The 20,377-nt window shown below is 36.7% G+C and overlaps 2 protein-coding genes across 4 annotated transcripts in view; one reads left to right on the top strand and one right to left on the bottom strand.

Moving 5' to 3' along the window:
- Positions 1–8,686: 8,686 nt before the first annotated feature.
- LOC141378567 (protein FAM161A) lies at positions 8,687–17,186 on the top strand. Of its 2 annotated transcripts, none has more exons than XM_087290504.1 (4): positions 8,687–9,020; positions 11,305–11,576; positions 12,066–12,147; positions 15,024–17,186. In XM_087290504.1, the coding sequence occupies exons 1-4, from the start codon at positions 8,910–8,912 to the stop codon at positions 15,846–15,848; spliced, it is 1,290 nt and encodes a 429-aa protein (XP_087146630.1). In that variant the 5' UTR covers positions 8,687–8,909; the 3' UTR covers positions 15,849–17,186. The 2 variants fall into 2 exon arrangements, with proteins under 2 accessions (XP_087146630.1, XP_087146631.1); XM_087290505.1 differs by having other exon boundaries at positions 8,694–9,020; positions 11,386–11,576; positions 15,024–17,183.
- The window catches only part of si:ch211-63b16.4, a 24,564-nt gene continuing 20,474 nt past the window's right edge, over positions 16,288–20,377 (bottom strand). For both annotated transcript variants that reach the window (XM_087290483.1, XM_087290484.1), the window contains 4 exons: positions 20,225–20,272; positions 18,602–18,785; positions 18,363–18,495; positions 16,288–18,276 (listed from right to left, as the gene is read on the bottom strand). In XM_087290483.1, coding sequence (XP_087146609.1) covers positions 18,144–18,276; positions 18,363–18,495; positions 18,602–18,785; positions 20,225–20,272 — 498 coding nt within the window. In that variant the 3' untranslated portion in view covers positions 16,288–18,143. The remainder of the gene's footprint in view (positions 18,277–18,362; positions 18,496–18,601; positions 18,786–20,224; positions 20,273–20,377) is intronic.

Raw genomic sequence — 20,377 nt, 5'->3', positions numbered from 1 at the left:
AGTTCAGAGCATTTTTAACTGCCCACAATATTAATAGTGTGCCAGTTAATTCCCACAATATACTGATAACTGATTTAACATCGGTCTCTGTGTGTGTGTGTGTGTGTGTGTGTGTGTGTGTGTGTGTGTGTTTCAAGATGTACCTGGGCACACGTTCTTTGTCTTTGATCTTGCAGAATAAACTGCTGCTCTTGTTGTGTTTTTTTTGTGGAGTGTACCGGAAACATTATTGTTAAAACTTATGCGTACAAGATGAGCAGTGTGTGTGTGTGTGTGTGAGCGCGCTCTTCTGTGGCTAAAGGGGAAATTACAGTAGCCTCAAAACTCGTTTTCATTTTCATAAGTATCGTTTTCCACAGAAATAATCTAAATGTCGATAAAACGAGGAAATTACAATAGTCATTACAGTCATTTCACAGGCTTTTTAGTCTGCAGTAAAAACATCTGAATACTCTTACAGATATGAAATTATGGTATCTTCATCACAACAGAAAACGCACGTTTAAAGCATCTGTGAGGCTATATAACAGCAACTCTTACTGACAGCCCGTTTACCCCGGCAAATGAGACACTAAAGGTTTTTCTTCATGTGAAGGTATAAATAAATGGAGATATATAGATAGAATAGATAAAAGTATATACATTTGGTGAGTGTTACTGTGATATCTCAAGCTAACACCCTTTTGATTTTGTATATTTAGTTTTTTGAGCATAATTTTAAGTTGTTAGATATTATATAATTTTATATTATATGTTAGATATTGTATAATTTTTAGTTGTTATAGTTTTTTATATAATTTGTTGTATTTTTAGTTTTAGTTGTTTCTTATTAGTCTTAGTTTTAGTTGTATTCTGGATTTAGTTTTTTTGTGCACCTGCATAAATATGAGTAATAGCATGCAAATGCCAATCTTTCTATGAATAAAGTCAAAGTTTTCACTAAAATAGCTAAACCCTTTCTAAGTTTTTTTGTGTAGTCTTGTATTTTACAGTACCTTAGAAATACAAAAAAAAACTGTTGATGTTTTTAAACAATTATATTTGATTTACCAAAGCCACACAAGTGCCAATTTCACATCTGTCACATCCATAACAAAGATGTGATTATTGCTCATAAATGCATAAATGTCAAATAAAATCTATCATGTTTATTCTACAGACAGCCGCTCTGCATTATTGCTTTTGGGTTGTGCAGTTTAATTCACAGAATTTCTTCAAAGTATGTTGTACACTGTGAGCTTCTTTGGTCACATGCATAACGCATGTTTATTTTCCTCATTTAAAATATAGAAAAATGTTTACAGATTGATATTTTTCTGATCCCATAACTCAGTGGTTGGTTGTTTTGGAAAGTGTACATAAAGATATAATGTTAACATAAACTTTCTCTGTAAATTTATGTTAAGTTTTTAATACAAATGTCACACCCATAACGCTGGAAATGCTCATATTCTTCACTGTGGACTGTGTTTTTTATTGGCACAGTAAATCAATTTCACCTTGTACTGAAGTGCTTTTGCGAGATACCAATCTTTTTTTTTTCACTACAATAGGAACCACACAACTTCTCTTATCCGTTTAAAGCAAGCAGTGGTTATAAATATGAGGGCTAATCTTTTGGCTGTGCATTTTTAGTCTAAGCTCACTCTTGCTTTAGAACAGCCACTGATTGGTCTTTACTCTTCGTCAACTATACTTGAGGAACACTTTCTATTGGTTGGACTATTCAAAGCACTTTGCAAAATGGGGATCTCCTCATCCAGTGTGCAGCTGGAGGATGCAGCGGCAGCCATATTGCGCCAGACCACACACCAGCTGATTGGTGGAGAGTAGACAAATTATGATATGAGAATGGTTAGGAGGTCATGATGAACAGAGGCCAGTGGACTAATTTTTCAAAGGACATCCTGGAATTTGTAATGACCACAGAGAGTCTCATCCGAATGACGACGCTCACTGAGGAGTATAATGTCTCATCCTAATGATACTCATGAATATACTGGGGCATTAGGACCCATACAGACACCAGGTTGAGCGCCCCCTGCTGGTCTCACCAACACCACTTCCGGCAGCAACCCAGCTTTCCCATGTGGCCTCCCATCCAGATACTGACCAGGCGCAGCCCTGCTTAGATTGAGTGGGTGACCATGTAAGAGTTGCAGAGAGCTAGCTGCGGTTATCTGCCGGGATATCTATAATGATAAGAGCTATTCAATATGCATAGTAATATACATTTGTCTTATTTGCATCAACACCTGCTAAAAATAAATCTGTGATCTTCTGTGGAAGCGCTTCCAAAAGTTTGGACTACAGTCTGGATCTGCACCCACCTGTAAAGTATTTCAGGTAAAGGTAAATGGTTTTATTAGCTGCATGGTGGCACGGTGGCCCAGTGGTTAGGGTTGTTGCCTCACAGCAAGAAGGTCGCTGGTTCAAGCCTTAGCTGGGTCAGTAGGCATATCTGTGTTGAGTTTGCATGTTCTCCTCGTATTCACATGGGTTTCCTCCGGGTGCTCTAGTTTCCCCTACAAGTTCAAAGACATGCGGTACAGGTGAATTGGGTAAGCTAAATTGTCCAGAGGGTTTGTGTGTATGTCCTGGCCCTCCAAGTTGGGGGTAGAGTGTTGGGCTAACGACCAACCTTGTAAGAATTAGATGTTACGAAACACCAATATGGTGTGGCTAAATATCAACTTCAAAATAAACGGCCCTGGGAGTAAGTATGTATTCCTTATGTACTGTAAATCATAATGGTAAAAATAATGGCATAGCTTGAAAAATTTTATAGAAAATTATTTCATTTATGTAGTAAATGTCAATTGAAATCTTGTGGATATCTTCCTTCAAAAAGGTGCCCTTTTTAAAATAGCCATTTTTTAAATTATCAATATAATGCCATATTTGTCATTTAAAGCATCAATATGATAAACATCGATAACTTGCTATTGCTGTTATTATTATTGCATGTGTGTGTTTGTGTGTGTATCAAACTAAAGTTAACTAAGTGGGGCTTTATTGCACATGTGCAATGGCCCTGTAAAGTCACAGATTTTTTCAGTCAATAATCCAAGTATGCTGTTATGAACAACACTGTAAATGCAGCGTGAATATTTAAAAAATACCCTGAAAGATTAAATAATAAATAATTCTTCACGCATATTGAAGTGTCCACAATATTAATAATGAATATTCATTCATTTCAGAGAGTCATATCAGGAGTCACCACAGCAATTAACCGCCAACTTATCCAGCACATGTTTTACACAGCGGATGCCCTTCTAGCTGCAACCCAACAATGGGGAAACACCCATACACACTCATTCACACACATACACTACGGCCAATTTAGTTTATTAAATTCACCTATTGCTCATGTCTTTGGACTGTGGGGGAAACCGGAGCACCCAGAGGACACCCACGCAAACAAAATGAGAACATGCAGACTGAAATCTCAACTGACGGGACAACCAGCGACATTCTTGCAGTTAGGTAACAGTGCTACCCACCGAACACACTTCATGTCACCCAACTCAATTCATTAAAAAAAGAAAGAAAATGCTCTAAATGGAAAAACGAAGACAGACAGAACACAACAAATATCATTTACCAAACACGCATTTTCCAAATACCCAAAGAAAGTGACCTTTCAGTCATTTCCCACCTCAAATACTCATATCGGAGACGAGATCTTGCCACTCACAAACACACATCCAAGAAAAACCACACACATTCACACGTTTGGCGGGAGCAAGACCTGTTTACACAAACTGTCCCTTTACAGAACACAGAGCCCTTTCATACCCACACCAGAACAAGAAAATCTCAGTCTGGTCCAAGAGCACGCGTGACTTAACGGTGCCTCTCCACCCGGACTGACGTCATCACGGTACCAGACCTGAGCGTTATTTGTGTCTGTACTTTTTCAGTCGCACAAGCCTATCAACAACACATTCCGTAACTTTCCGTTATTCAGCGCTGACCTCGAGAGAAGCCTGCAGCAAATCATTGACTAATGTACTCAGGACTGTCTGACCTCCACTGGAAAGCTTTCTAACACACTCGTATGAGGACACTGGATGCTATGAGGAAACTATCGAGGTCACGCAACTATAATTTGACAAATGTATTTGAGGAAGTGCAGAAAGAGGAACGAAGCTCAAATAAAACAACCGAATTTCAGACTTACTATCACATGGTTTCCTTCATGAGAATTGCACGTGTGTAGCGACGCAATAAATACCCGCAGCGATGACCAAATGAGACTTTAGCGGAAGATTTGATCACTTCCTGAACGTGTAACGTAATAACTGACATGTTGAGCAGTTCAACACATTGAAGTGTTTCACAATGAAGCCTTACAAAACCTAAAATGATGATGTTTTTTCTTCTCTTGCCTAGTTTATCCAACTTCAGCAGTTAAGTCGTGATTTCTGTTTTTATCGCTGTCAGAACAACATTGCCACCATGTGGACAGTATGAAATGCTGACATTCGAGAGCTGCTCAGTCTGACAGTCCAGTTTTATCTTTGATCTCAAGAATAAAAAAACAAGTTGACCTAATATTCTTGATTTTCTTAGCTAAGATCTATTATACATGATAAAACATATAATATAACGTTAAATGAAGAGCAGGGTCCAAATTACAGGGGGGTATGGGGGGGGGGTGTCAGTCTTTTAATACTGATAAATATTTCACTCTGATATGTATTTTAAATAATAATGTTAAGAATTAAAATAATAGATATATAAATATACATATGGCGCCGCAGTAGGGACTGCTGTCGCCTCAGCAACAAGGTCGCTGGTTCGAGCCTCAGCTCAGTTGGCTATGTGTGTGGATGTTCACTCTGCATTCGCGTGGGTTTCCTCTGGGTGGTCCGGTTTCCCCCACAGTCCAAAGACATGGGGTACAGGTGAATTGCGTAGTGTATGAGTGTGTATGTGTGAATGAGAGTGTGTGGATGTTTCCCAGAGATGGGTTGTGGCTGGAAAGGCATCCGCTGCGTAAAAACCTGTTGGGTAAGTTGGTGGTTCATTCCACTGTGGCAGCCTCGGATTATTAAAGGGACTGAGCCAAAAAGAAAATGAATGATGAGTCACTGCAGAGATGTATGGATGTAGTCCTCTGGGAGTCATACACAATATTAATTATTTTTCCACTGCACCATAACATTATATGCTATACTGTACCTTTTTTTGTTAAGTGACAAGACTTTTGTCGAAGCACACTCAGGCCTTACTGTCCTAATTAAATAATTAAAAATAAAGACATGATCATATTCTATTTTAGTAAAATAAGTATAATCTAAAGGCCTTTGTCTTTCATATAAGCCACTTCTGATACCAAATGATCAACTTGAAGACAAGTTATTATTTGTTGTTCCTAAAACTTGGATAGGCAACAAGACTTTTGTCAGGTAGTGTATATAAATAAAACAAACAAAAAAAGAGTAAACAGGTGAAACATTTTTTAAAAAGTTGACTGAGTGTTTACTAAATAATTTGCTTTAACATATTTGAGATATAAAATGTCAAGGTTTCAGAAGTAGGCCGGAATGTAGGTTGACGTGTGCTTGTGTTTGCATCAATTGTGGTGGCAGATGGATTGACAGATTGAGGTGTCAGCCTGTCAGTGTCTTTTAGCTGTAGGAGTGTGAACACTGGTTCCTGCATTAAACTGATTAACCACAGATTTGACCAGCACCAACAAACACATACAAGCGCTATAGGCAGAGTTTCATATGGGCGCCACAGGGTTATACCAGTAACTGAGAGTTTAGAGTTAAGAAAAATCAGGTCATGTTGTAAGATAAAAAGCCACCATTATGATATAGTTGCGAAATTGTGAAACAAAATGAAAGAAAAGCAGATTTAAAGTCAATGTATGCTGCAATTGTGAAACACAAAGAAAGAAGAAGTTGATTTACAAGAAATAATGCAATTTTGGGAAAGTCAATTTGAAAAGGCTCAAGCCAAAATGAGGAGAAGTGAACTTGCAGTCTTACTAAATGTTGCAACTGTGAGAAATAAAGATTCAAGTGAGATTAAATCTTTACCATGAGAATCTCAACCAGAACCCAGTCTTAACAGAGTCACAGTATATATGAGAATAGTTTCGTAATAGTCACCTTTTATAGCCAAGGTGTGAACAGCTTGTGACTAAATTAAAACACTTGACTTCCACCAACTTCTTAGGTTTTAAATGTCAAGAACCTACACTGGAACAAATTATTAGTTGACTTTATTAGAAAATGTGAGTTAACCTGATTAACTAAATGAACTACACTACCCGTCAAAAGTTTGGGGTCATTTATTTATTTATTTATTTTAAGAAAATTGTTCTGTTCATCAAGGCGACATTTATTAAATGTAAAAAAAAAAACTGTTAAATATTTATAAAAATTTTAAATAACTGCTTTCTTATCGTATGTATTTTTAAATTAAATTATTACTCCAGTCATTACTGCTTTTATTACTATTACATTATTAATAAAATTATAATATAATAATAAAAATAATAATAAAAATAATAAGGATAATGTAACTCCAAAGACTAGAGTAATAAAGCTGAAAATTCCTCGTTAAAATCATTGGAATAAATGATTAAAATAAATGATAAACTACTTTTGAACAGTTATCTTATAGTGCAATAACATCTCAATATTTTAATCAATTGAAATAAATGCATCCTTGGTTTGCAGGATAAGCTTATTTTAAAACATTTAAATATCCTACTGACCAAAATATTTGACCGATAGTGCATGTGCATAAAATAAAATTGCCTTTTATTAAGAAGAGTCAACTTGTTGCTTTTTTTAAGGCAAATATTTACTTATTTTTAAAATTAAAGTTACTCGGTTTTTACTAAATTAAAATAATTACAAAATATTATCAACGGATGTTGGTAAATTGCAGAGCTTATGTAAACATGGCTATATGGCTGTGATCAAATGCTTTCTACACTGCTGTTTTCTCACTGCTGTCATTTTGTTGTGTGTTTTACTATTGAGAGAAACTCGAGGGAAATTTTGTCATGGAAAGCTTGCAGCAGAAATGTACTGTACATATTCATCTAAATATTATTTATCAACATAATTTATTTACATCCATTAATTTTTAAAATATCTGTGTAAAAGATATGTTCATTTTCATTTTACTTTTAATTGAACAAAAAAATTGTACTGAGGTGCTGAATCTTGTATAATTTCTTTAATGTTAAAGGTATAGTTCATGGCAAAATATTCTAACTCATGGCAAAATATAAACTCAAGTGGTTCTAAAATTTTGTTCATTTTCTGTCCTCTGTTGAACACAAAAGAAGATATTCTGAAGAATGTTTAAAAAGCAGCCATTGATAGCCACCCATAGTTAGAACAAAAAAATACTATGGAAGTCAATGACTTTTATTTCAATCATTTCTCAGAAAATGCAAAGAAAAACATTACTTTTAATATTTTATCATCTACACCGGAGCGGCACAGTGGGTAGCACAATCGCCTTACAGCAAGAAAGTCCCTGGATTAAGCCCCGGCTGGGTCAGTTGGCATTTGTGTGTGGAGTTTGCATGTTCTCTCCGTTCTTGCGTGGGTTTCTTCTGGGTGCTCAGATTTACCCCACAGTCCAAAGACATGTACTATAGCAGGGGTGGCCAACCCTGTTCCTGGAGAGCCACCTTCCTGCAGATTTCAGTTGCTACCCATATCAAACACACCTGAACCAATTAGTTAGGACCTGAACAACACGTGATAATTACAGGCAGGTGTGTTTGATATGGGCTGCAACTGAAATCTGCAGGAAGGTGGCTCTCCAGGAACAGGGTTGGCCACTCCTTTACTATAGGTAAATTGAATTAACTAAATTGGCCATAGAGTGAATGCAAGAGTGTATGGGTGTTTCCCAGTACTGGGTTGCAGCTGGAAGAGCATCCGCTGCGAAAAACATATGCTGGATAAGTTGGAGGTTCATTTTGCTGTGGTGACTACTGATTAATAAAGGGACTAAGGCGAAAAGAAAACTAATGAATGAATCATCTACACCTGCCTTTAGAAGTCAACAATTTTTTATGACAAGACACTATCAATGTTTTTCATTGCCAGCACACTTCAGCCACCACTAAACCACACACCACCTTTCACCTAACATTTACCTTTAGCACATTAATAACACCGTGTGACTTCCACATGACATCGCAGCTTCACTTTGCAGAAGCACATTCTTTGATAATGGTTTGTGTACAATCTCAATTCAGGGACTGTATTTTGGTATGTTTTAAAGGGATAATTCACCCAAAAATGAGTTTATCATTTATCTCATGTGATTTTAAACCTTTATGAGTTTTTTCTTCTGTTGAACACACAAGAGGATACTCTGAAGAATGCTGGTGCTGCATTGACTTCCATAGGCAAAATATTTACCATGGAAGTCAATTAGTCCGAGCGACAAGCATTCTTCAAAATATCTTCTTTCGTGTTCAACAGAAGAAAGGAACTCAAATAGATTTTGAACAAGTGAAAGGTGAATATATGATAGCAGATGTTTCATTTTTGACACTTTAAATACTGCATGTTTACTGCGAGAGCATCTTCAGCTGAACCCTCTTCACATGCTGGATTCCCTCTGTAATTAAGAGTGCTGTTAATCTCTAAATCTTATTTGGGATGGTTCACTTTGAATCACATCTGAAGGTGTAAATCGGGGTTTAAAGAAGATATAGGACATATGGTCAGCAAGCACCAGGCTCTAAATCGTGACCTTTTAGGGTTTATCCACAGGGATAAACTGAGATTGGCACATCTGGGTGTGAGAAAGCATCCTAACCTAGTGTGGCAGTGCCATACCTGTGAGAGGAGCAAAGCGAGTCGAAAGGAGAAAGGAAGGAGAAAAGCAGTGCTGTACTTCAGATCTGGACAATGAAAGCGATACTGCGTACAGAGAGACTGCAGCCCAGTGAACTTCAGGCTCTGTTCGGAGAAGAGAAGGATTATTCATGCTCCCTGAATGATATTGTTCACCACACAGAGGTATGCATCTTGCATCTTTAGACTTATACAATGTAAAATATGAATGTGAAATTGTACAGTATGAAAACAGTACTTTTAAATGACATAAACTGCAGATGAAGATATTGTAAGATAAGTTCAGAATCGAATATTCTGGACTGTCGTCTATTTGTAAAAGCAAGATGATCCAGAAACAAGGCTAAAGGATGTGTGACTGGTTTAGAAAAGAATGAGGATATGCTACTGTAATTAGAAAACATGAAACTGAGTTTGTCATATTTTAGTCACATGGTGTCAAGGGACAAAATATCACTGAAAATGGACATTGAGAAAGATTGAGGACACAAGGTGTAGAACCACTAGTACTACCACTACTGAAATGGGATACAGTAACATAACAGACACTGGAGGTTCAAAACTAAAAATCTTTTTTAGCTCTTTAGTCTACAAAGTCAGAGATTTACTCAAACCTAAGCTGTTGGAACAAACCAACAATAATGGGTCAACTACTGTACCATTAGTGTAATGTAACATTTCAGCTTTTTTAAAATTCAAATTGGGTGACATGATGACTCAGTGGTTAGCACTGTCGCCTCACAGCAAGAAGGTCACTAGTTTGAGTCCCAGCTGCGTCAGTTGGCATTTCTGTGTGGAGTTTGCATGTTCTCCCTGTGTTCGCTCCAGGTGCTCCGGTTTCCCCTACAGTCCAAAGATATATGGTATAGGTGAATTGAATAAACTAAATGGCTGTAGTGTATGTAAATGTGGGAATGAGTTTGTAGAGGGTACTGGGTGGCTGCTAGAAAGGCATCTGCTATTTGAAACATATGCTGGATAAGGTTGCGGTTCATTCCGCTTTGGCGACTCCTAATGAATAAGGGGACTAAGCTCAAGGAAAATGAATGAATGAATTAAACATTCTAATTTACTATTTAAACTAGAGTCAGGTCTACTGACTTTAAATTAAGATTTATTTAAATTAAGGTCAGATTTGCTAACATTTTTGGCATTAAAATGCTATAATAGTGGGTTCTTACAACTTTATATGGGTCAAATATGGACAAAAACAACCTCGGATGTCAATTTTCTGATTTAATTTGAAATCATTTAAAAATTTTATCCAGATGTTAAGTTTGTAAAAACAACCAATTTATTAGTTTACCAGTGGTGTCCAAACTCAATCCTGGAGGGCCGGTGTCCCGGAGAGTTTAGCTCCAACCCTAATCAAAAACACATGAACCAGTTAATCAAGATTTTACTAGATATAATAGAAACGTCCTGGTAGGTGTTTTGAAGCAAGATGGAGCTAAACTCAGTAGGACAATGGCCCTCCAGGACTGAGTTTTGACATCCCTGGACCCAGTTTTTCAAAAGTAACAAAGGGATTTTGAATTACGATCAGACCATAATCCAATCTTACATTTGATTTGGATCAGACCTGCGCTTTGGGTTATTAAAACTCAGATTGGGAACTATTTGATAAAAAAAAAAATCCCATCAAAGGGGTGGATTCAGTGTTGATTTTTGAACCAAATTAATAAGATAAAAAAAGTTTCATTTTTAAGTGAATGATCACAAACTTAATGGTTACTGATGATATATAAATTCCTTCATATTTTAATCCTATATGAGGCATGTCACATCTAAGACATAGTAAACAATAATGTAATTATTGTTTAGTAATTCTGAAATTTAGCATTTGGACCACAGTGATTCAACTCAATGTTCCTTTAATATAAGTAAGATATCTCAGTTAATCTTGGATAGCAAAACATGGGACTTATAAATCTGGACCAATCTGATCCAGAAAAAATATTTTGAAAAACTGTATACGAAGACACATTAAAAAGAATTAAAAGATATGGACAAATGTTTGCCAGCTGACCTTATTTCACAAGAATGTGTGGGAGTTTCTCATTCATATGCAAAATTGATGGCAAGTGCTGAAATTACTCATGCCATGTGGTTTACTAGGGTTTGCGGTGGTCGGTTTACTGGTATTTGCATCTTCATTAACCCATTTTGCATTCAACATGCTGTGATAATTGCAAAAAACAGAGACTGATTTTGAAACTGCTGTCATTATTTACAACAAATAACAAATTGAAAAAAAATATTTAAACACATTAGTTTTCATTTTTGCTGCTCTTAGATTTTGGTCATTTTAAAAATATAAGCTTCCTCATTTAGATCCATTAATTTGGTCATTATCATAACTTCCTACTACCATCAGCACTTTTATGGGATTAAATATATTAATCTGGTGTTGTTAATTGTTCATGTTCTGCTCTTTTTGCTCCCTCAGGAGTGTGATCAGCATTACAACAATCAGAATATATCAGCTTTTGACTTTCCTTTTCTCTCTGATGTTGACTATGGCAAGCAGTATGCAGTCCATCATCAGCAGAGACCTGTGTTCTCCAACCAGGATTACTACATCAAACTAGATGAGCTGAAGAAAGAACACCTAAGAAACATGGCGGAGCTGGAGAATCTCTACCTGAGCCAGATCAGACCTGCTCAGAGAGAAAGACCCATCAGTACCAGCTGGAGACACAGTGGAGAAGATACAGAGAGGTCTATGACTAAATAACTCAGTATTGAGATAAGCCAAGCTGAAATTTAAATAGATAATTCACTTCACCCACAACTGAATCATTTACTCACTATTTACTTGTTCCAAACCTATTAGGGTTACTTTGCTCTGTTGAACGCAAGAGAAGATACTTTGAAGAAAGCTGAAAACTTGTATCCATTGACTTCCATTTGTTTTTCTTACTATGGAAGTCAATTTTTACAGATTCTCAACATTATTCAAAATATCTTCTTTTGTGTTCAACAGAAGAAAGAAACTCATAAAGATTTGGAACCACTTGAGAGTGAGTAAATAATGAGTAAATGTTCATTTCTAACTATCCCTTTAAACTAGTCTGTTTTTTATGAGTAGATGTTTGAATTTATCAATTTGTTTTAGATATAGCAATCCCTATAAATAATTGTTTGGGGCTAAAAATAAATCAATGAACCCTTTAGGATTAATCCTAACCTTTGACTTTCTTTTTTTAGTGAGCAGATGGAACTCATCCAGGTTGGCAGAAAGGTGTCAGTGGGCCGTTTGAAGAACGAGGGCCCTCAATCCAACTATAAGGTCAGTGAGATAATCAGCAAGTCTGACATGAAGAACTCACTCAACTATATTATCATCATGTTCAAGAATCCTTAAAGCAATAGTTCACCCAAAAAGGTATTTTCCGTCATCATTTACTCATCCTCAGTTTAATCTAAAACTCTAGCTTCGATCTTCTGTTGAACACAAGTCAAGTAATTTCAATCTATACAAAGATGCACGGAAAAAGATTTATTCATTGGATTTACAAATTTCTTTAAAGTAAGTGCTTGCGAACAATTTACATGGGTTTAATTTAAACAACCAAATTAAGTTTAGTAATGTTCAACTTAATCTGTTTAAAATCAGCCCATATAAATTGTTTGGAACCGCTTACCTTAAAAAAAATGAGTAAATGAATAATCTTTTTTTCAGTGAAGCAGTGACCATCATTTCAACATTCTTCTAAATGTCCTCATTTGTGTGTTTCATATAAAAATGAACAACTTGAGGATGAGAGTGACAGATATTTCAGTTTTGGGTGAATGATCCTCTTTATGCTCATAAAACAATGTTGCAAATGTACTAATGGTTGTTTTGGAGCATAAATAAGATGTAAAACAAAATTAACCTTATTGTTCTCTACCAGTCTAAACTTTTCTGACATTCAGTGGCCTTGTCAAGTAATTTGTACTATTTATAGGAAATACGTCAGTTTCCTTTCCACTAAAAATACCACAGTGAGTCTTTGGGCCCTGCTACTTTCTACTTGCTACTTTCAGCTCAGTGCAAGGGTCATTTTGTGGTGTTGCGCCACACTGTTTAAATACCAAATGCATTTGCGCTCAAATGTGCGCCCATAGGCGTTCTGGTCTAAAAAAGTAGGCGTGTTTTGGCGCGTTGCTATTTTGAGAAACTGTAAATAGTCTGATCTTTAGACCAGAACAAAGTCAGTCTATTGTCTGGCGCAAAGTGCGCCTGGCTTACACACTACACACAAGATGTAGAGCAATACGTAAATATCTTTACATATGAAAAAGATATAATATATTAAGGTTATATATATAATAAGGATATATATAGGATATAAATATAAATGATTAAAATATTACAAAACATAATAATTTCTAGCCTACATGAATTTAAAAACCACTGCCTTACTTTCTTCATCTCGGGAGGCTTTTTCAGTTCATTCAATTTGCTTTTGTATAATGTTATTAATTTTAGCAGTATTATTTATTATATCCATATTTATATTTGTTTTTTATGGTTTTTGACCATATGGGGCATGGCAGGTGTATTTGGAAATAACTCTGTATTTTGACCACACTTTGTTATTATTATTATTCATTTATTCGTTTGCTGGAAATTAGAACTGAATTTAGAAATAGTTTTGAAACAAATCTTTGCGCTTAACAAACAAAATTAATTATTCATAGGCTAATTGATGTCTGTACAGTAAGGTTTCCCTATCCACGAGAGCAAAAGGGAAAGTGAACTTACTTTACGTCAAAATGCACTTATGGCGCGACACAGCTGGCTCTTAAAGGTAATGGGAGATGAGACTCTGATTGGTTTATTCTCAAAACACACCTATAACTCATTAAGAAAATAAACTCAACCCTTTTAGACCATGCGCCACAGCGCAAAGAGGATTTTCCCGTCCTTAAATTAGCAAAAATGCATTCTGACACGCCCAGAAAACAATTGCGCCCTGCGTTTTGCGCTCTGCACATGGACCATCAAAATAAAGCCCATAGTGTGCATTTCTCATTCTTTGTGGTTATGCAGATAAGATTTAGAGACTGCACTATAGTCATGATGATCCAGTCAATCGTCATAATCCTTAAGTCAAAATGCAGTGGTGCGATGGTGTTTATATTTAAACAGTTTTTCACTCTAATTGTTTATAATTATGTATATTTTATAGCATATGTGCATCATATTTTTAATGAGTAAAAACATCTTGCTGACAAGTGGGTAAAACTTATTGAAAGGATGGGGACAAATGTATAAAGTATGAAAAAAGAAGATATTTAGTTTTTTGGGGGCTGCACTGTGATCCTTTTAGTAAGTTAGTTGAAAATTATTTGTGAAAAAAATATGCCTGATGGAATTTTTGAGATATCTGGCAGCTAGCTCTCTGCGGGGCTGCGCCTGGTCAGTACCTGGATGGGAGATCACATGGTAAAGCTAGGTTGCTGCCAAAAGTGGTTTTGATGAGACCAGCAGGGGATGCTCAACCTGTGGTCTGTGTGGGTCCTAACACCGCAGTATATTGATGGGGACTCCATACTGCTCAGTGAGCACTGTCTTTTGGCTGAGACGTTAAACTGAGATCTCAACTCTTTGTAGTTATGAAAAATAATGGCCGAATTTACCCACTGGCTCTCATATGGCCTCCTAACCGTCCCCATATAATAAATGGCTTCATTACTGTCTCCTCTCCACCAATCAGCTCGTATGTGGTCTGGTGCAATATGGCTGCGTTCGCGCCATCCAGGTGGATGCTGCACACTGGTGATGGATGAAAAGATTTCCCTAAAAAATGTGTACAGCACTTTTGAGTGTCCATAAAAAGCTATAAAAATGTTTGGAATTAATAATATTATATATATGTATATATAGTTACAACGACTGAGTGGATTCTGTAAATCATGGTAAAAATACATGGTAGTCATTACTTTTGCTCATGTCATGAATGCTTAAAACTTTTTAGAGTGGTTTGTAGATCCATTGCATGTTGCTAAAAACAATAGGCCTATATCTGCAAAAAGGACTTTTTTATTCTAATATTCTAACTTAAAATCTCAAACTATAGTAGTGTAAAGGCTGAACTACAAGATCAATTCAGAAATCATACTAATAGAAAAACTACAAAAATCAAACATATAATTAGATATTTTTTCCTACTTCAGACTCAACAGATCTCAATGGAGGAGCACAAGATGCTGCACCAATCATCTCACAGCGCAGCCAATCAGCTGCCAGAAAACCAGAGACGGTACTCCAAAATAACCATTCCTAAACCGTTCCGTATGATGCTTCGTGAGGATGATCGGAAGCGGCGCAACGTCAAAACGCGCTCTGAGATAGAGCTAGAAAACGACAGACTAAAGAAAGAGCTGGACGAGCTGAAAGAATGTGGCAAGAAGTTTCGCGCAAAACCAGTTCCTGCCACCACTCACTTACTCCTCTACGAGATCATCAATCAGCGCCCAAATAAACTCCAGCAGCAAAAAAATCCCAGCAGCCAAAAAGATCAAGGCCGCGGCACATCAAACCAAGCTCAGAGGCATTCCGCTCCTCTGCCGTTTAGCTTCATTGAAAGAGAGCGAAAGAAACGCGAGAAAAAGCTAGCAGACGAGCTAAACAGCATGACTCCCAGAGCAAAACAAACGGTGTTTAAAGCCAGACCAGTGCCGAGGTCTTTATACAGGTCCAGCTCCCCAAACTCAGATTTATATGAACCAATTAATCTGAATCACAGATGCACCACACTGCACCCAAGCATCCTGAAGGAGGAAGAGGAGTACCATAGGAAATTTTCAGGGCCAAAGAGCACAGATATATCACGTCGTGGCAGCAATTTTAAGAAGTGGAAAAACAAGGTAGAGGAGGAGATGGAGAGAAAGAGGAACCGAGAGAGAGAGCGAGACTGGTCCTACATTCATCCGCTTCGCAAGACCAGCTTCTGCCAGGAACCACAGAACACCTGCAAAAATGACTACATCAGTGTTTAAATACTGAGACACATGAACTAAACCAGAACCTACAATACAGACAACTTCCCGTCAGTTCTATAATGATAGATCAAGATAGACAATTTGGTTTTCTTTGTGTTACTGTATGATGTAGCGGTTAAACTTATAAATCTGTTGCATAAACACTCATTCAATAGTCTTCATTATTTGTCTCAGCTGATATTAAATGGACTCTAATGAATTAAATTAACTGAGATTACTCAAACAATGGCATTGTTTGTTAGAACTAAATGAACAGCGGGGTTACTTTAGTTACACTAAGTAACATATCAGTTTAAAAGTACTTAAGGGAATAGTACATAAAAAAAAAAATTTCTGTCAAGTTTACTCACTGTCTTGTTTTTCCTCACTGTTGTGACTTTCCTTCTTTGGGTCATTGTGTAGCATGTAATTGCAATAGAGACAAAAGCTTTTAAGATTTAAATAAAAGTATTCTTTATGAATCATGCACTACATTACAAATCTTCTGACTACAGAAGGACATGGCTTTGTGTGCGAAACTGACCAGAAACAGACTAAAAACCAATCATCATATATTGTTAATAATCAGAAACAATTAAATCATAAAATCTGACATTGTTATTACTTTCATAAACACACGATTCTGCATCACATTGCATATTTATATGCACTCATACACAACTTTGGCTGGTTGATCAAACTACTTATTAAAGATGAGCTGAACCAACACAATTCTTCAATTTTTCTTGGGGGACAACTTAATTGTTTGATGTTAGATCCACTTAAATTTCCAAATTTTAAGTTAATGTAATCGATTTGTGTTGGGACAGCATTTTTAAAACGTGTACTTTTCTGGCTTTCACTTAATTCCTTCATGTTGTCCCAACACAAATCGATTAAGTTAACTTCTATTTAGAAATTAAAGTGGATTGAACATAAAACAGGGTGACACGGTGGCTCAGTGGTTAAACTGTCTCCTCACAGCAAGGAGTTCAACAGCTACAAGTTCATTTATTTATTTTGTATAGATACATAGTCAGCTGCATGTTCTCCTCGTGTTCTCGTGGGTTTCCTCTTGGTGCTCTGGTTTCCCCCACAGTCCAAAGACATGCAATACAGGTGAATAAACTAAATTGGTTGATTCAGCTCATTTTAAATAAGTAGTTTGAACAAGCATCTAAAATAATTTAGCTACTCAAATTATTGAAGTATAATATACCTACTTATCTAAAAAAAATGAGCTGAAACAATGCAATTCTTGAGATTTTTTGGTACAGCTTAATTGTTTTATGTTCAATCCATTTAAATGTGTTACATTAAATTAATGGAACATGAATAAATTGAGTGGAAGCCTGCAGTCTCTACATTGTCATTACAATAAAATCTTTACATTAGCACTAAAACCGTCTAAAATATATATTGTTTAAATTAATAAAAAATAAATAAAAAAAAGTTCTAACACACTATTTAGTAGCATTTCAAGAGTTCACCCCTAGCTCATGATGCTGTCCCGGGACAGAGCCCTTTGATCCCCCTCCCGTTTGAAGGGTGAGGGGGCAGTTTTAGCTCGGGTGATTCTTGAGAACTCCCCTGCTATATGTGACAAAGTATGAATTACTTTGGAAATATACTACTGGCTAGAGTTTGTCTATAATGCCAGTTTGGTTTGTTCAATTCGCCTATGTCGCATGTCTTTGGACTGTGGAAAGAAACCGGGGAACCCAGGGGAGACCCACGCAAGCATGGGGAGAACATGTAAACTCCGCACAGAAACATTGGCTGGCCTGATAAGGACTAAACCAGTGACGTTCTTGCTGTGAAGCAACAGTGCTTACCACTGGGCCGTCATGCTGCCCTGTCTAGAAAAAAAGAGGAGTAGAGGTTGAAGAGGGGATTCATCAAAAACGAAGATACTGAGGTAAGAGATTCTGGTTATTTACAGTTAGGAGTTAGGAATTGACTGATTGGTGGATCGTGTATTAGTTAATGCTGGACCAGCTGTGTTCAATCATAAGCACGTGCTCCTCTGGAAATTACTTTATAAATAAAGGACACTTAGTGTAGGGGAAACTGTTCATTTTGGTTATTAGTGGAAATATTATACAACTTATTATAGGTTAACGTTGAACTGTCAGCCACACAAAGCTATTTACTGAATGTATGACATCAGAAGCTATATGCACAACCTTTACGATCATTTTACAGTGTGTTTGTGCTCTTTTGAGCTTGCTTTGTAGACTAATATATACTGTGAATTTAATTTTGGGGACAACTTTCACTTCTTTTATTCACTCACACACAAGTTCACAGTGTTTAGTCTATATCCTCAGGCCTCAGGCCACACTTTCTGAGTGTCCGTCTGACGTACGGTATGGCGTCTTGCAGAAACCACTCTCTCCTGTACAGGACCAGCATCACGTCCAGCAGCAGACTGTGCTCCCTTCGCCTGCAGAGACAAGCACATCCAATATAAGTCGAATGACGGTCAAATATAAACTCCCAAGTCTCATGCACATAAGTCCAGAGGCTCACAGCTGTTTGTAGAGGTTTTGGGGTTTATAAAGATGCTGTTCACAGTTGCTGTCGTTTGTGGTTTGAGATTTCTCAGTAAACCCCTCCTCAGAATGCTGAAACCCTCCATCCTGACTGAAGCAACACTCACTTCCTGTGAAATCACAAAAACAAGCACATCAAATGCGACTGATACAGATGCTAAAGCTGCTTTACTTTTCCTTCATAAGATAATGGAAATATGATTGTGTGTCTCTTGCCTTTTGTGCCAGCTGCTGGACACTGCTGAGACACGTGGTGTGATACAACGATCATCTCTGTGTTGCTTGTGACTGTGTGTGGAGTGTTTGTGTCTGGACTGCTGGAGCCTATAAAGGGCGCTGAGTTGATCTCTCGCAAAAAAGACTTTAGCTTCTGTCTCAAAGCAGCATTTTCCATGCACACCTGTAAAAGCAGTATACATGCTTTAATACTTGTCTTTATTTATTTTCAATGAAAACAAGTATGCTATTTAAATAAATTACAAGTGCACACTACCATTTAAAAGTTTGGGGTCAGTAATATTTTTTCAGTAATACTGGGGTAATATTTTGTTTATGTATAGTTTCCTAGCTAGGATGTAGGGGAACGTGGGGCGCAAAGTAATGCAGGGTAAAATGTAACACAGAGTTTTAAGGTATTTGCTCAGGGTTAACCATGGCATTCGTCAGAGGTTTGTCACCACAGTGTCGGCAGACGTCTTCCTGCTAAGTACTGAAAAAGTTTGAAATTTTGACGAGAAACACAGGAAAAAACATTTTTGCAGCATAAAAGTATTTTTATACAAAAATTTTAATAATTTGTATTTTTATCTGAAAATCTGTGAAAGTATGTGTGTAAAAATCTTATATTGTTATGATTATTGTCGTCTAGGCTAAATTTACTATTTGAAGTAAACTGGATTTAAATTAATTGTGTGAAATCTGCCTTTAAAAGCACGTGTTACAACTAACCCTCTGTCTGTTACAACTTGCTCCGCAGGTGGGGTAAGTACTAACATTTTTACTCCTGGCACTTTTGGCAATACTGTACAGAAGCCTTAGGTCCGGCGATCATACAACCAGTCCTCATTTGTAGGAATCGGTTATGTGTTGTTGGTAAAAACATATGGTTTGTCTAACCCCAATACTTTGTTCATCATTTGGCCAAAACCAAAAATTGTTACTTTGTGCTCTGCTCTCCCCCATAGGGTATATGCACACAGACTTTTAATTTTCAGCCAGGCAGCCCAAGGGCTTCCTGTGAACTGTCTTTCCATTACACAATTGTCATTTTTAAGATCTGATTTCTTTAAAAATCAGTGATCTACACTGGCTGTTAGATATATGATATGAAGTGGGTCTCAGACTGGACAAGAAACACTGCATTAAATCCCATTTCCCCCAACCAGGTCTTTAAAATATGACAGTTTATTTTACCCCAGTATTGTCAATGGAATTTCTGCGCAAGCCTGTTGCTTGTGACGACGCTAGTGGTTACAATGGCGTTTCATCTCATTTTACGCTTGAACAACTAAATAAATGCTGAAATCTATTTAACTGGTTGTGTTGTAATTACATTACAACATCGATGTTGTAAAAACAACCTTGTAAAATTAAAAATAGTCACATTAAGCTTTCAAGTTTATCTTTGGCTTTAAAACTCTAGCTGTGCATAGAGCCCATTACATTGATCCTAAGTGCAAGATGCTGCACTCTGAATACAAATGTTTACAATAAATGCTGTTCATTTGAACTTTTGTGAATAATTGCAGGGTTGGTAAGCATAAGAGACCTATTAAAAAATACTGAGAAAAAAATTTACATTTGCAAAAAAAAAAGGTTTTGTTCAGCAGTGTAGGATACCTTTTCATAGGAACTATTTGCTTCCTCTAATCGTGACATCAGTTCTGTCTGTAAAATGAAAATAATGTGTTATTCGCAAAATCACATGTGTGTGTCACATGTTAAATAAACAAAATACACTTTTATTGTTTTGATGATTGAAAACATCATCTG

This window comes from Danio rerio, chromosome 17 (genome assembly GCF_052040795.2).
Source record: "Danio rerio strain M-AB ecotype USA chromosome 17, GRCz13ab, whole genome shotgun sequence".
NCBI classification, from domain to species: domain Eukaryota; kingdom Metazoa; phylum Chordata; class Actinopteri; order Cypriniformes; family Danionidae; genus Danio; species Danio rerio.
The sequence above is the reverse complement of the archived record's forward strand: the minus strand, read 5'-3'. Positions and strand labels throughout refer to the sequence as shown.

What these genes read in the sequence shown, in the direction of transcription:
- LOC141378567 (XM_087290504.1), top strand. Translation starts at nt 8,910, where the DNA reads ATGAAAGCGATACTGCGTACAGAGAGACTGCAGCCCAGTGAACTTCAG. An exon ending in AGTGGAGAAGATACAGAGAG is followed by an intron (nt 11,577 to 12,065) that starts GTCTATGACTAA and finishes TTCTTTTTTTAG; the next exon opens with TGAGCAGATGGAACTCATCC. An exon ending in GCCCTCAATCCAACTATAAG is followed by an intron (nt 12,148 to 15,023) that starts GTCAGTGAGATA and finishes TTCCTACTTCAG; the next exon opens with ACTCAACAGATCTCAATGGA.